Source organism: Sminthopsis crassicaudata, chromosome 3 (genome assembly GCF_048593235.1).
Source record: "Sminthopsis crassicaudata isolate SCR6 chromosome 3, ASM4859323v1, whole genome shotgun sequence".
NCBI classification, from domain to species: domain Eukaryota; kingdom Metazoa; phylum Chordata; class Mammalia; order Dasyuromorphia; family Dasyuridae; genus Sminthopsis; species Sminthopsis crassicaudata.
This window is the reverse complement of record NC_133619.1, coordinates 212,061,330-212,078,505: the sequence shown is the minus strand read 5'-3', so window position 1 is coordinate 212,078,505 and position 17,176 is coordinate 212,061,330. Positions and strand designations below refer to the sequence as shown.

The following is a 17,176-nucleotide window of genomic DNA, read 5'->3' as shown; positions in this document are numbered from 1 at the left end:
AAATTTTATACCAATCATAGTTGCAACATGAAAATAACCAATTGCCAAATTTCTTAACCATTGTTCTTAAAACTCTTAATCAAATGTTGCAGATAAACAATTACCCAGTTTAGCTTTCTTAAACTTTCTGTTCTCTAATTCCATGAAAGAAAACTTGCTAATAATGATTTTTCTTTCTTCTGGGAATTTTTTTTTTTTTTTTCAGGAATCCACAAGCCTGAGTTATCAGTAACAGGGCTCCTTGTTTACAGGAGTGATAACCATTGTTCTTCTATCTTCTCAAAACTTTCCAAATTTTATTTTCCTCCTTCTCTCCTTCCTCCTGCAAAGCCAGAGGCAGAGGGAGAGAAAGAGAAAAAAAAAATTTAAAGACCTTTTTTTTTCCTACCTAAGCCACTCTGAAAGAATTGCTACTCTGAATGAATTCCAATTCCCACAACTCAGCCTGATATTTTTCTAAGCCTGTAACACAGAGGCTGAATTCTTATCGCTTACGAGCTTGCTAACTTTTAACACAGAACAAAAAATGCAAAGCAGACAAACAGACAGACACAAAGCTCTATTTTTCTTGAATTCCCTAGAGTCCTGATATAATTCCATGGACTGTTTCTATACCACCCTGGACCAAGTCCAAGTTTTGGGGGGAGATCCTCCCTCCCTACCAGACACCTGAATTCTGTCTTAGGACAGTCCTTTCCTCGGGATCTAATGCAATCCCAACACAAAAACAAATTTAGGAGGGCTAATCCCTCGGGGTCTCCCTCGACCCAGCCAGTAGACCCCCCCCAGACTCCCAAGAGCAGGTACCTCCGTCCATCAGGAGTCCTCCCGATGAGACCTCCTACCATGAGCTTTCTCTCTCTTATTTCCTGATGGGCTCATCTTCTTTTCAATAAGCAACTTCCCTCCTTTTTACTGAATGATCTGAATAGCCATTTTGGGTAAGGGTCTTCTACATCCCTCATAGCAAGATATCTGTTATAAAACTTAAGTAATTCTTCTTATGACTGCAAGGTGCACAGTGGATAGGGCATTAAGCTTGGAGTCAGGAAGCTTTAAGTTCAAATCCAACTTCAGACAGCTGCGTGACCCCGGGCAAGTCACTTAACCCCGTTAACCTCAGTTGCCTCTTCTGTAAAATGGGAATAATAATAGCACCCACTTCCTGGGATTGTGGGGTTGTTGTGAGGATCAATTGAGATGATAATTGTGCTTGGAATATAGGAAACTTTGTATAAATGTTAGCTATTGTCATTGGTTTGAAGGCATAACATTGTTTTGTCAGAATCAGCTTGCATTCAAAAAAATCTAAGTTCAGGTCCAATTTCAGACACATTAGGTGTTGGGCTGGGCAAGTCACTTAACTCCCTTAGCTTCAGTTTCTTGGTCTGTAAAATGGGGATAATAGCCCCCAGCTCCCGGCAGTGTTAGGAGGCTTCATAAGAAAACACTGTAAAACCCTAAGCAAATCTGGAGTCGCTACACAAATGCTGGCTATTGTTATTGTATACATATTCGATATAATTTTACAAGTTAATAACAAAAGTGTCCCATCCACCTTCGTTATCGTTGTGGTTTTCTTTTCAAGTTCTTTCCATTTCGCCGTGCTCTGCAGCTGGGGAAATGTTTGCTGCAGACGAGCATTTATTTGCACATGGTGACTCGGGCTGTGCTGTTCGTTTCACAGATGAGGAGGCAGAAACTCCGAGAGGAGTGACTGCCTCGCTGGGGGTCTGCACAATGGCGGAGCCCCTGCCGCAGCCCGCTTGCCCTACCTCCCCAAAGCCGTGCTCTTCCCCGGGCCCCCATGCAGGCTCCTATCAACCCCACAGCGAAAGCAGCTTAATTATGCACACCCCGCTGCTGCTGCAGCCGAGCGTCATCTTCCTATCGGAGAGATACCACATTCGCAGACGATTTTTTCATTAATGTGAAGTTCTCTAAAGGCTAAAGATTAATTTAGGCATTGAATAATTTTCCCGAAAGAGGGAAGCGACCCTGGAGCACGTCTAGATAAGTGACTAGAGGTAATTTGAAGAGATAAAGAGGGTTATAAATCCAGAGCCAGAAGTAATCTCAGACTGGACTGACCGACTCATTTTTTAAGTGGAAAACTGAAGCTTTGGAGAGGCTGAGTGGGTCACCAGGTGGCACTTGGCAAAGGCTGAGTGTGAATTCAGCTCCTCTGCCCCTGAAGAGAGTGATCTTTATATTGCACTATCTCCTACACTTTAGTTAGCATTGTGCAGAGAGACGGTAAAGTCTCACCTTATTTCTTGTTGTTCGGTCTTGCCCTACGCTTTGTGACCCCGTTTGGGATTTACCTGGCAAAGATTCTGGAGTGGCCTACCATTTCCTTTTGTAGCTCATTTTACAGAGGGGGAAACTGAGGCAAACAGGATAAAGTGGCTTGTCCAGCCACATAGCTACTAAATGTAAGAAGCTGGATTTGAACTCAAGGAGGAGTGAAAAAACCTTCTTCCATAAGGTGAGATAGGTAGGCAGATGGCACAGTGGATAGAGCACAGAGCCTGGTGTCCAAAAGACCTCAGTCCCTAACACCCTTTGAGATTATCTCCAATTTATTTTATATTACATATTTACATACATATGGATATGCGTACACTTACATACATATGCACACACATATATGGATAATAGATGTTTATATGTAAATATATTTTCTATATTACATCTATATGTTATACATTCACATATCATGTATTTATTTTATATACTTATATCTTTATAATATTTATATCTTTTAATTTTATATTGAATTATAGTTACATGAATTTATATTCATAGATTCAAAATATATTTTATATCTGCATACATATATGTAAGTCATATATATATATATGTATGTGTTTGCATTTGTGTATATATATATGCATATACACATGCCTACATATATATCCATAGATGAGGGAAGATTATCACAGTCTAATGAGGGAGATAATATGCAAGCATTGTAAAAAATCAAGGACTTTTCTGAGGAAGGGGAGTCACCTTACTTTATATATCTTGTGTTTAGCAAAGTGCCTGGAACATAGTGGATGTCTAATAAATGCTTGTTGACTTAACTTGGGCATGCCTGGAATACTGAGTAAAAGTCCACAATTTGATTACTGACAGGAGCCAGTTTCCTTTTCTCCCTCTACAAAATATACATTTTGATCTGCTCAATACTTTTCCAAATGCTTTTATGTTTTTAACATCTCATATGAATCTCACAACTTGGTAAGGAAGAGAGGTCAAACATTAACCCCATTTTACAGATGAGAAAACTAAGTTGGGTTTCAGTTAAGTGCACATTTTAAAGGGCAATATAAATGCCAATTATTATTGCTATTGTTAGTGTAACATCGAAGAAAATTAAATGACTTTCTCAAGATCCAGGAATTGCCAGATTTATTTGAATTGAGAAAGTCAGACTCATTTGGCACATTATTTGTGCCTGAACTAGCAGCTAGTAATTGCCAGGGAAGGACCCAGCCAAAGGTCTCCTAATTCCCAGATTTGTAGGTTTTCCAGTGCATCACTCATTATCCCTCCATAGGAGCAGTCTCTGAGCAAAATAAGCATCCCCCAATTCATGCTCTAAGCATGTTCTATGTTTAGAACTGTTCTAATATTTAGCTTGTAAGCAAACCAACAGTCTTCAAACAAAATCACCCATGTTGATTTTTATGCTAAAATACAAAACTATGGTGAGTAATATTAACTTGGAAAAACAACAGTACCTAGAGCTGGATTCTCCCAAGTTTCCAAATGCTTAATATAAACAGAATCTTTCTGCTTCATTTCACTTGTAAGTTAGACCTCAAATCAAAAGTAATGTTTTATTGCACTTATTTTCATTACTAGCCCAATCTTTCATTTGTTTATTCTGCTTCCTTTAATTTCCAGTTCAGTTTTAGTAAATTTCAATTTCAATATCCGTAATTATGTAAAGACATCTTTGGCCAACACAAAACACAAAGGGTATTTCCAAGTTCTCTGTGATTAGTGTTTAGAATAAAATGTTTTAAGAAAGGGCTAGATACCTTTTATGTGGATATAAAGAAGGAGGAAAAAGCAGGACTCCAAGTCATGATTCAAGACCCTTTTAAAAGCTGAAATTAAAGTTTTCAACTCTACAGAAAATTAGATAATTTTTAAAACTAGGTCAATAACACTTGAGAACAGGGTGATCTCCACCCCTCTAGATAAAACTCTGATACAACCTACTGCCTATACCCCTCATCTGATGGGTATCTTTTAAGGGTGTGTATAGGCAACTAGATAGTGCTAGGGATAGAGTGCCAGACTTGGCATCAGGAAGACCTAAATTTGAATCCCACTTCAGAACTTACCAGCTGTGTGATTCTGAGCAAAGCACTTAACCTTATTCTCAGTTCCTCATCTGTAAAATGGGGACAAAATGGAGAGAAGAGGGTGACCCATTCCAATATCTTTGCTCAAAAAAACCCTGTAAATAAATCCGTGGGACTCACAAAGAATCGGACACAAATAATGAACAATAGCAGGCAGCTAAATGGTATGATGAAATACTAGATTGAAAATAGGAACATCTAAGTTTGAATTCTGCCTCAGACTCTGGGCAAGTCATGTTAAGTCTTCTTAGATTCAGTTTATTCATCTACAAAATGATATTAATAATAAAACATACCTCACAAGGTTGTTAAGAGACTCAAATGAGATAACATATGTATAAAGTTCTTAAAATAATAAAAATTGTTAGTTCATATTTTTAGCTATTATATCATCTTATTTTCCAAGTAGATAATAAATTCCATGAAGGCAGAGGTCATACCTTATGTACTTTGCATGAATATCTATTATCTTATTTGTTAACTAAATAAAAAAATAGAGGCCTAGTGTGCCAGAGATATTTATGTGTGGTATCCTCTAAGTGACCTAATATGCAAGTGATATTTTTCCCCAAGAGATTAAACCAATATAATTATATGGGTTTATATAAGAGATTAAACCCATATAATTATATTGGTTTATTATTATTGTGCACAAAGATTCCCTTGTATCCTTCCAAACTTTAAGACCATGCAATAGACATCCATGCCCTTTCAGGTTTGATTTTGTTCTACTAATCCTATATATAAATTAAATATCTCTCTATACCCACATCTCAATAATTTATTATAAATTACATATGACACACATACATATATATATACATAATTTATTATAAATAGATTTAGAAGGGGATCAGACCATTCATTGAGTCTACCCCACTCATTTTTGGAAAAGAAAATTGAAGTTTAGGAAGGTAAATTAATTTATTTGAAGGTCACACAGCTAGTTAAAACCCAAGGGAAAATTAATTTGAGATCTTCCTGACTCAAAGATCAACACTCTATCCATCATGACCTAAGGAGGATGGGGAAAGGGGAAGGAGTACAGTCTGAGCTAGCTTTGCTTTTTTTTTTTTTTTTTTTTTTTTTTTTTAATTATTGATTAGAGAATTATTAAAGAAACTATGTTTTATAACTTCAGTAGAGATTATTATTATTATTCAATCATGTCCAACTCTTCATGATCCCCTGTGGGGTTTTCTTGACAAATATACTGTCATTTCCTTTTCCAGCTCATTTTACAGTTGAGAAAACTGAGGCAAACAGGGTGAAATGAGTTGCTTAGGGTCATACAATTAATTGTGTCTGAGGCTAATTTTGAGCTCAGTAAGATGAGTTTTCCTGATTCCAAGACACTGCACTACTCCGCTGCCTAGAAATTCTGTAGACCTAAGTCATTCACAGCTGATGCAGACCTATTGCTAGATCAAAGGATATGCACAGAGTAACTTATATGTTTTTAAATTTTTTATTAATTTTAAATTTACAAACACATTTTTAAACATATTTTTAAAGGCACTTGAAAAATTTTGTTCCTTAATATACTGAACTTTACTCCTGAAGTTTTATTTATATTATGTTTGTATAATACTTGTCTCTCCTCTTTAGAATATAATTTTCTTGGGACTAGAGATATTTTCATACTTTGTGCTTGCATATCCAGCACCTAACACAGGCACAGAATAGGTACTTTAAAAATATTTGTTGATTAATTGATTGTTTTTCATAAAGAGTATTCAGAAGAAGTCACAAAATGTGAAGGAATGAATAAGATCCAAATTAATTAGGTCCTACTAGATATATATATACCCTAGTTGAGAGTGAAAAGAAAATTGATTTTATGGGCCAAGAAATGAATTGTGTTAATTTGTCTACATGAACTACTGTCTATCTACCCAGGTTACTTACACCTTCAGAATCTAATACTTAATGTGCAACAAGAAAATTGGATTTACACACATATATTATATCTAGGTTATACTGTAACACATGTAAAATGTATGGGATTGCCTGTCATCTAGGGGAGGGAGTAGAGGGAGGGAGGAGTAATTTGGAAAAATGAATACAAGGGATAATGTTATATAAAAAAAAATTACTCATGCATATATACTGTCAAAAAAATTTTAAATAATAAAAAAAATTTGCATGACTACACATGTGCATAGGCAGTATATTCATGAAGTTAACATGTTTTTAAAGTTTTATAGTTGAATATCAGGCTGTGGATAGTAGATTATAAATTCCCCCCCTTTCATTCGTGTATTTCTTCATGAATATTTATTAACTGCTCAAAAGCATTCTTTACTCCCAGAACCTCCTACATAGTAGGTACTCAGCAAACATTTAAGATCTGTAAACAACATTTAAAAATAAGTTATATCTTATCACCACTGATGAAAATTTTTGAACCTGTTAACCACACCACAAGGCCCTGTCATTGTGAACAGCTGTGTAATCTTAATAATGTTCCCTTTACAAATTGTTTCTAGCACATCTACAAACTGAATTATTGAAGCTGAAATGTGTATAGAAACTTTAGGAAAATGCTAAAATATACAATTATCTTCATTGTCATTTTATTGGCGATTCCTCAGTTGCCTTGTTCTCCTAAAAATAGAATCAAATGTGTTTGTTCTCTCATGGTCAAGTTGTAAAAAAGCTGGATTGAGTCATGAAATAAAGCAGCTCCTCTTGTGTTTTGTATTCAAATTTGTATTCAATCATTATGATTCAATAGAGGAAGAGAATGTATATATATATATATACATATGTATATATATATATATATTAATACAAACATCTGTATTTATGCTATTGTTACTTTATTCCACGTTCCTTTCCCCTCTTTCTATAGTTCCTTCAATCCAATAGCATTCAATCTGACATCCCCTTCCTGTCATTTTTAATGTTACTCCCAGTCTCAGTAATATTATATACCACAGTTTATTGAAGTTTAAATTTATATAAGTAACAGAAAGCATATGATTAGAAAGCAAAATAGGCTGAACTATCAATAAAACAAACATTAGAGGGCTGGGGTAGGGAGAAGATGGGAAGTTTCCTCATTTTTTCATGGAGATGTGACTTAATTAGGCAGCTAAGTAATGCAATGGACAAAGTTTTACATTTTTTACAATGCTATTCCTATTAGATAGATTATTCTCTTCCACTCACTTCATTCTGCATTAATTCATATAAATCTTCCCAGGTTTCTCTGAAGCCATTCCTTTCATTGTTTCTTATAGCACAATAGCATTCCTTCATGTTCATTTTCTGTTCAATAATACCTCAATTAAATGGCATCCCCTTTAATTTCCTTTTTTTCCACCATGAAAAAGAATTAATATAAATACTTTTGTATAGGGTTCTTTTCTTCTTACTTTTTATCTCTTTATGGTATAGGTCCTGTATTAAGGTCCAATTTGGATTTTAGTTACTTACTTTTAAGTGGTAACATTTTAAGACTGATTCATTGATTTGCATATTAAATTCTCCCTTGATAGAGTCATAATGAAGACCAAGAAGCTGGGCAGAACTGAGCTGTGAAGGAGTATGGGGAGGAGAAATAGAGACCAGTATCATTCCATTTTTTTCCTTTCCCACACAAACCTCAAACAATACCCTTTGGGACCCTGGTCTCTGTTATATAAGTGTTTATTTTTTCTTCCTAGGAAACAGGCCTCTAATCTCCCACACTATGCCACTGTGCCCCAACCCCTTCAAGATCCTCTTCAGTTAGCACAGTTCCTGGCACTTAAGTAAGATAATTAAGTAAACTTACGAAAAAACTTTATTAAGTAAATAATAAATACTTTCTCAAATGAGATGGCAAGCAGAGAACTGTGCATACCTTAAAACAATATAAATACTATTATTATTTAATAGTTATATAAAATTTTATTGTTATCATGAAGTTGGAAAATGGAAGTGTTGGTGTGGACTAACAATTCTTTAACCTATCTGTGTTCACTTAGCAATAAAGCTGTAGTCAGAACTTGATAAGCTGCTGTAGGTCTTAATCAGGTAAACTGCATACTTTAGACTAGAGGAAAAGCAAAGATCCTGTCCTCTACTTAGAGAATCTTGGCTAAATTCAATTCACAAGAATCTATGGAATAATATCTACTTACTTAGGGTTTAGCAGTGTTTGACTTCCCAGTGGAATATGTGTTAACTATAAGATATAATCATTTTAGTTGAGTCCTCTTTGTGACCCCATTTGGGATTTTCTTGCAGATGAGGAAACTGGGGCAGAGTTAAGTGATTGACCCAGGCTCATACAGATGTAAGTGTCTAAGGCTGGATTTGAACTCAGAAAGATGAGTCCTCCTGACTCCAAACCTTGTCCTGTATCCACTGCACCAGGACTTCCTGGCTCTAGATCCAATTCTCTATCTGCCTTACCATTCAGCTTCCTCTTTGTGACTTATGGCTTTCTATAGGAATTAGCTAATCAGCATGGTATAATTGATTTAACCCCAGAAAAGGCAAAGACCAAGAAGTATACAGACCCCCAAGACTAATAATGGTAGTAGCTGATATTAAGATTAGAGGGATCTAGGCTAGAAAAGGAACTCAGAAATCTGTTCGATTCTCTCATTTGACAGAGATTTCTTGAACAATTTCTTCGACATGATATCCTCTTCTTTCACTATCCTTTGCGTTAACTCCCAGCTGCTTAACTCAGCGGGGGTCAACTGGTTCCTTATCTTCCCCAGGTCTTCGGATGTCTCAGCTCTGATTATCTCAATCAGAGAGCTACCTCTTTAGAGGTTCCCCCACAGAACACCCCAGTCACTCAAGTATGCGGCAACAGGTCTTTATTCTAACTCTTTACATAGAGTTCCCTAACGTTCCCTCTAGCGTTCCCTCCAGAGTTCTTCCTTCCCTTCTGGAGTTCCCCCCAGTTCCTCCGGAGTTCCCCCCACCCACCTTCTGCAACCCCCTTTTTATAGTCCCCAGGTCACATGACTGCATGAGTTTGAGCATGATCAGCAAGAATGAGGAGGCTTTTCCTCATTAATGATGTTTATTCAATACCTTCAATGCCCTGTTATCAGACTCAGGCAGAATAAGCCTCCGAGTGCCTTTTATACTCTGCCTTTGAGATCTGCTCTTGACTCTTAACACTTTGTACAGCTTGTTCCCCATACATAGAATGTTCTTTATCTTCACTTCTGTCTGTTTTCCTGGCTTCCTTCCAGATTGAACCAGGGCCACTTTCTTAAAAAGGAGGCCTTTCCAAGGTCCCCCAGCTACTCCTATTTTCCTCTTTTTAGGTTACCAGCTACTCACTCTTTATAGATTTTGTATGTATTTAGTTATTTACATATCAGAATGTGAACTCCTTGCAGGTAGGAACTGGTTTGGGCAATTCTTTGTATTTCCTGCATCTAGTAAAATGCCTCAAACATAGTGAGTTTTTAATAAACTTTTGAATGTCTGACTGACTAGGTAGCAAATCTGAACCTCACAGAAAAATTCTAAACAGAAACAAAGCCTTTCTACTTTTCCTGTAACTTCTTGAGAGCCAAAACCTCAGACAACATCCTAATCCCCTCAACAACAGACCATATTCATGGGGCTAAAATCAAACTGAAAGTTTCTCCAGAGAATCACAACAGAATTATGTGATAGTCAAATGCAGCCATTAGCAATGACAGCTAAGAGAAGCATAGAAATATGAATAGATCTATATGAGAAAATAGCCAAGAAAAAAAATGAAGATCTCAGAAAGGTGTGTGTGCACTGATACCAACTGGGTAAAAAGCAGTTTCATAAATTCATTGCAATAAACATTTATTAAGGAACCTATGATGTGTCAGACACCGTACTACATATCTCTGAATACTCAGAGATAAAACAAGCACAGGCAAGAAGTTTCCTATCTATGACAATTTATTTAATTATCATTTTAAAATGGTTACCATTTGTATAGTATTTTAAGGTTTGCAAATATTATCTCATTTTATCTTCATCACCATCCTGGGAGATAAGTGTTATGATTATTCCCGTTTTAGAGATGAAGAAGATAGACTAGACAGAATTTAAATGACTTGCATAGCTAATAAATATTTGTTGAGAAGGTTTCCTAATTATAAATGCTGTGCTCTTTCCATTCTGCCATAGAGTTCTAATCCAGAGTCATAAAGACTTATGTTCCTGAGTTCAAATCCAGTAGTATATGACACTTTCTGGGTTTTAGTATTATTAACTCGGATTCACTCAAAAGATTTCCATCTTTATGTTTTATGGTTCCTCACCCTTACTCCCCATCCTCCTTTTTTAAGAAATGGCTTTAAACATTTCAATCCTTCTCAAAGGAGAATTACTCCAATGGGTAATGCTGTGGTTGCAAGAACTCTTATCCCAGTTTAGAATGTTTAGAAGTTTGAGTAGGGGAAAGAGCAACATGATAAGTCCTATATTTTAGGAAAATCACTTTAGTGACCAAATGGAGCTTCCTGTTGTTTCCAGGAGCAAATAAAAAATGCTCAATTGATCATTCAAAGCCCTTTATAACCTGATCCCTCCTACCTTTCCAGTCTTCTTACAATTCAATCCCAATAACATGCTCTTCAATCCAGTGACACTGGCTGTTCTATGAACATAACACTTGGCTGTTTCCCATACTTGAAACAATTCCTTCCTCTGCTCTGACTTATTCACCTCTCTGTCTTCCTTTAAGTCCTAGCTAAAATCCAATCTATTTCAGGAAGACTTCTCCAAACTCCTCAATTCCAGTTCTTTTTAATTATTTCCTGATTATTCTATTATTCTTTAGCTTACTTTGTATTTGTTTGAAAGTTATCTCCCCCAGGAGAAGATAAGCTCCTTGAGGAAATGCCTTTTGCCTTTTTTTGTTTTCCTTCCCCCATATCTTCAGTACTTCACACAGTGCCTGGCACAAAGGAAGTGCTCAGTAAATGTTTACTGATTAATTGGTGGTGGTAATGGTTGTCCTTCTCAAAGATGACCAAAATGACATCACTATATTTAGAATTGAGTTGCAGTGTATCCTATTGTAGTTGATCAGATCAAAATGATCTCGGAATGCTCTGCCACAGGATGGATATCAGTAGTCCCCATGGATAATTGGAGTGGACTCTCTAACTATGCATCTCTTATTTCTTTTGGGCTAATTCACTTTTGCTTTGCTCATAGGGCATAGCACCTTTTCTGATGAGGACTGGCCATGCTGAGTGGTCTGTGCCAATGTCCCCTATGTCATATAATTGATTCAAAAGTTCTTAAGAGAGATCTTGAGAATGTTGACTCGGGAATTATACCTAAGAACTCTGAAGGGAGGAGTAGCCATGCCTGACCAATAGGAGAATAAGAGTGAGTTGCCAGGCCTTAGATTACATAAGATTTATAACGGGCTTTATAAACTCTGATTGCCCCCAGATATTCTTGTTCTGTGAGGAGAGATGGGAGTGAGGAAGAAAGGGAATTTGATGTAGTGGGGGAGGAGGAAGGGGACTGTGAAGGAAGGGGGAGTGATGATGAAAAGAACAGATGGGTGATGACTGGAGACAATCAAGATTAACCTGCAATTATTCCCAGACAAATAAATCAGAGATAAAGATAGATTTTTCCTATCTTGATTGGCAGATTGGTGATTTGGTCCACCCTAGCTGTAACTTTTAAGTGAAAAGGAGAGTAGGAGAGGAAGAGAAGGGAAAGGGGAGAAAGAGTTGAGAGACAACCTCATTTAATCCCATTTCAAAAAAGAAAATAGGAAAAAAAATGCTCTCAAAATAATCCATTCTTTGCCACCAAGGAAACAAAACAGCATTCCTCTTTTTGACAAGGTGCAACTGTTCATAGTTAATGGTCCTCCTATTTGATTTGAAGAGGTTTTGCAAGGCCTCTGCCTAGAGTTAATGAATAGCTTTGCTTCAGAACTCTTGGGAATGAGATCCAGCCTCCTCCCCAATCATTATTTAGCACTTAGCTCATCCTCCAGGGACTGCCCAATTTGCCCTTTTAGTCGATGTCACTCTAGCATTATGACTGCCAAGCTCTCTCATATAGGGACCATCTCAGCCTGTGGCTTAGGATGCAATGTGCCCAGCTTGGTAGAAGCCTGTTTTTCTGCTTTTTATTGGACTGGTGACCTAGGCTAAGAAACGAGGAGTTGGAGGTTGGAGGCCAAAACTTTGAGGCAGGAGAAAAGGTCATTACATATAGGTATAGAATTTGAATTGAAGAAGTCTTGTCCAGTCTAAATGAAGATATAGACCTGGTGCTATCATTATTTCATTTTTATTGAACGTCAGCAAGGGCTCTAGGCGCTGTACAGATCCCAGAGTTAGACATGGTCCCTGCCTTCTCCATGGTAACAATGCTAAATATGGACAAATTTCCAAGGTGATAAGTATCACAGACTGCAATCCCTACTTTAGGGGCTATATATACTTCATTCATTGTTTCATTACCAAGAGAATTCAAAGCTTCACTGACATAGGATCATTCTGACTCTAAGAACTCTTAACGACTTAGGGACAAATGTTTTCAAAAAGTGCCACAATTCTGCAAGCCCCAAAACTGCTTCCTCTTCCTTCTCTGCTTTCTCAAGTCAGATTAAAATTTGAGGAAGTCAGATGACAGATTGGCTGGTTAAAGAAAATATAAGCCAGCTTTGATTTAGATTCTTTGCCATTTAGCAAGAGATCAACTTCTTATTGGCACAATCAGGCTCTAGGGAAGAGGATTTCTTATTATCGGGAAAAAAGGGCTAATAAAACATGATCTTGTTCTTTATGCCTAAATCATGGACCCATTTTGATCTTATCTTGATATGTGGTGTTAAGTGTGGGTCCCTGCCTAATTCTGCCATACTAATTTCCAGTTTTCCCAGCGATTTTTGTCAAATAGTGAATTCTTATCCCAAAAGTTGGGATCTTTGGGTTTGTCAAACACTAGATTGCCATATTTATTTACTATCTTATCCTGTGAACCTAACCTATGCCACTGATCAACTAGTCTATTTCTTAACCAATACCAAATGGTTTTGGTGACTGCTGCTTTATAATATAATTTTAGATCAAGTACAGCTAGACCACACCACAAAGAGATAATGACAAAATCACTCCTATGCATTGTTCTATTTTTAAGAGACTCATTGATACAAAAAGATTTAAAAATATATATTTTGCAGTACCTCCCCTCCCCGCCCCATGTCCTTCCTTCTCTCCCTCTTCTGATGGGATTCTGTTTTTCTTAAAGCCAATTTTTCAGGAAAGCTAACCATTGCTATCTTTCTAAGAGTAAAGATTGATTGTAATATCTCTTAAGTGGACCACATAGTTACATAGAAAAAAGCTTTGGGGGATTATGTTTTAGGGTCTGTTGACTTTTTAAATCCTAGCTAAAATCTTACTTTCTGCAAGAAGCTGTTCCCAATCCACTTCAATGTTAATACCTTCCTTCAATTCATCCTGTGTCTATCTTATTTGTACATAAATGTTTGTATGTTGTCCCCACCATTAGATAGTGAGCTCCTGAAGAACAGGGACTGTTTTTCCTTTTCTCTGTATCCCCAATATTTAGTATAGTGTCTGCCACATAGTAAGCATTATATAAATTTTAGCTATTATTTTTATATTTTATTATTTCCTTTTTCTTTGTATCTCTAGCACTTAATCTACTATCTCACAGAAGCTGTTGTTTGTCTTTTGTTCTCTAACAGGGAGGGGCTGCCATGACTTGGAAGTGAATTGGATTTAAGTGAGGGAGGGCTTTGCAAGGTCACCTGCCTTACTTTCTCCTCCAGAGCCATCTGGGTCCAGTGGACAGATAGAGATCAGGATGACTGGAGATGGCCCTGGATTTAGTGAGAGATCTTGGCCCAATGCCTGGCACGGTCAAGGCTCTCCTTGACTTGACATGACTTTAAGAAGTTAAACAGAGAAGCTGAGTCCCAGTCTAGGGGAAATAATCCTCCAAGCTCTAATTTTTTCATTTGACTTCACTTTAATAGATTACTCATTAAATCATCTATGTTTATAGCTCAATAATGTTAAATTCACGAGTGTCCTTCATCCACAGATGATTGTTTATGTTTGTGTATTTTAAAGAAGATATCAGTAATGTTTACATATAGAGATAATCTCCATGCTGCAGTTAGCTAAAATATGGAAACATTTAAAAGGATGGGTAGTTGGATTTTCTTCAGGGGTTGGGTTTTTTGGTTTGGATTTTTTTGGGGGGAGGTGGCAGAATTTGTGCTAGTCATTTTTAAAGTACTCACAAATATTATTTTAATGAAGATTTATATCATTCTAAAAATATGTTTCTGTATTTCAGGCCAAGTTATGTTGGTGCAAATGTCTTTGGTGGAACAACAGGGATTCTGGTAACAGCAATGTAAACTTTCATTCTGTGAAACTTCACAAATCCCATACAATGGAGGAATTATACAAGGACACCCAAAATCTCCCCATGGATGTTACCAGCTCTCCTCCCTCCTTGGCCAATAACAAACTGGAAAATGGGGTGGCTCAGCTAATCACAGCTGAGGCATGGAATATCAATTCAACAGACTTGATGAAAAAAGCACTTTCACCTTTGGTAACTGTTCCAGCCCCTTCCATCCTGACTCCCCCAGCAGAATCACAAAGTGGTGTAGCCCTGAAAGTCGCAGCAACTGTACTTCAGCCAATTTGCTTAGGGGACAGCCCAGTAGTCTTGCCAATACATCTACAAGTAGCAGGAAGCACCACACCTCAGATCAGTCCCAATAACAATACCCCCTATGTCATGACTACCCAAGGTCCAGTGCCTCTGCCTGTCCTCCTAGAGCAGCATGTGTTCCAGCATTTAAATTCTCCATTGGTCTTGCCTCAAAGTGCTCCCTGCCCCACCAATCCCATCCACAATAATCTTTTCCAAGGGGCTTCTGCCCCTGTGGGACAACCCCAGCTGCTAGATCAGAAACCCCCCAGTCAACCCCAAGAACCTGTATTACCCCCAGTATTTCAGACACCAGGGTTTGCTGCTGTTCTTCAGGACTTGTTTCCTTCCCAAGGGACTTTAGGCTCATCACCTTGTCAACCTCCTCCAGATTATACTTCTGTCCCCCCTCAACCATTTAGCTCTCCACTGTCTCCTCTGGTTCCACCAGCTACTCTCCTGGTGCCATATCCTGTGATTGTCCCCTTGCCAGTGCCCGTTCCTATTCCCATTCCCATTCCCATCACTGTGCCCCATAGTTCCGAATCCAAACTCAGTCCTGACTTTCCCAAGACGCCTTCCTTCAGTATGTATTCCTGTAAAGGAACTCAGACCCCTCTAGAGAAGGAAGAGATAAAACCCTTCAACTTTCTCCAGCAGCGAGAGTTTTCCCAACTGAGCCGACACACAGTGATCAAAATGGGCAACGAGAATGAGGCTCTGGACCTTTCCATGAAGTCCATGTCCTTGCTCAAAGCAAGTGAGGTCAGCCCCCTGCCATACTCTGAAGATAGTGCACTAGACCTATCCCTCTCTTCCTCCCGAAAGGCAGGAAGTTCTGGGCCTCTCCCTGAAACAGTTATGTGCCCCAGTTCAGCCATGGACAGCCCAGCCCTTCCCTTGATGGAGAAACTGTCCGGGACGGCTATCCCTTTCACCCAGCCTAAGTCACATGAAAACTCCAGCAAAGACAACTGCAACAGCAGTAGCAGCAGCAGCAACTCCTCGGAGCTCCTGAGGCAACAGCAGAAGTGGCTGGTGGACCAGACCAGCCGGGCAGGCTGTGAGCCCAAGACTGGAAATAACATTGAGATTGTAAGCACGTCCCAGACAGCCAAGGTGATAGTCTCTGTCAAAGATGCAGTGCCCACAATTTTTTGTGGCAAGATCAAGGGCCTCTCAGGGGTGTCCACCAAAAACTTTTCCTTCAAGAGAGACCTTCCTCAGGATTCTGTGCTGCAGTGCTATGATGTCAAGGCTCAGGCAGAGTCCAGGGAAAATGCAGAATCCCTTAGGAAACCCATCAAAAACCGGAGTGTAAAGTTAAAGAAAATGAACTCCCAGGAAATACACATTCTTCCAATCAAAAAGCAACGGCTGGCTGCCTTTTTTCCAAGAAAATAAATTATGGCTTTTTTAAAGAAAAAATTAAGATTATAATATTATGGGGAAAGATGCACTTGGTTTAAAAAAATGCATTTAAAACTTAAACTATCTTTGTAAGTTATTTTTTGGGGGTAGTGGGGAGGTGGGGGGAAAGGATCAGCTCTAGATTCCCTGTAAGCTGGTTTGGCTTTTTTTTTTTTTTTTTTTTTTTTTTTTTTTAATTTTCAACTTTTCCTGAAAGAGTAAATAAAAGCAACCTATTTTTCCAGTGGATTGCACATTTTTGCAGCTTTAATGGAATAACGGATGAGTCAGAGGGAGTAAAAGCTATTTTCACTGCCATAAAGTGCTTTGATGATGTAATTCCTAATAATGGGTAGGATGAATATTTCAAAATAAATGTTTGTATGTGCTAATTGGTTGCAGTATTCTGTCATTTGTAAGTTTGCTTTAACTGGGTAGGTTTGGCCCAAAGTCTGTAAACTGTGAAACATTTATCTGGGTTATAACTCTAAGCTGTTAGGTTCCAGCAGAGTGAGAATAATTCTATTACCCAATAGCACCATCAAGGGAACAACCAGACATATTACACATGATCCCAAGCTTCACATTTCTTTGGGAGTCCTTTTTCCTTATCTGCAAATTGAGAATGCCACAAAGAGAAGAAGTAATATTTGGGAGGCAAGTTCTTATGATGGAAGGTTAGCCCTGGCTCTAAAGTAAAAATCTGGGTT

At 37.9% G+C, this 17,176-nt stretch overlaps 1 protein-coding gene across 4 annotated transcripts in view; it reads left to right on the top strand.

Moving 5' to 3' along the window:
* RAI2 (retinoic acid induced 2) overlaps positions 1-16,858 on the top strand; it is a 128,373-nt gene extending 111,515 nt beyond the window's left edge. For all 4 annotated transcript variants that reach the window (XM_074299892.1, XM_074299893.1, XM_074299890.1 and 1 more), the window contains one exon: positions 14,691-16,858. In XM_074299892.1, coding sequence (XP_074155993.1) covers positions 14,790-16,460 — 1,671 coding nt within the window. In that variant the 5' untranslated portion in view covers positions 14,691-14,789 and the 3' untranslated portion in view covers positions 16,461-16,858. The remainder of the gene's footprint in view (positions 1-14,690) is intronic.
* The last annotated feature ends 318 nt before the right edge of the window (positions 16,859-17,176 follow it).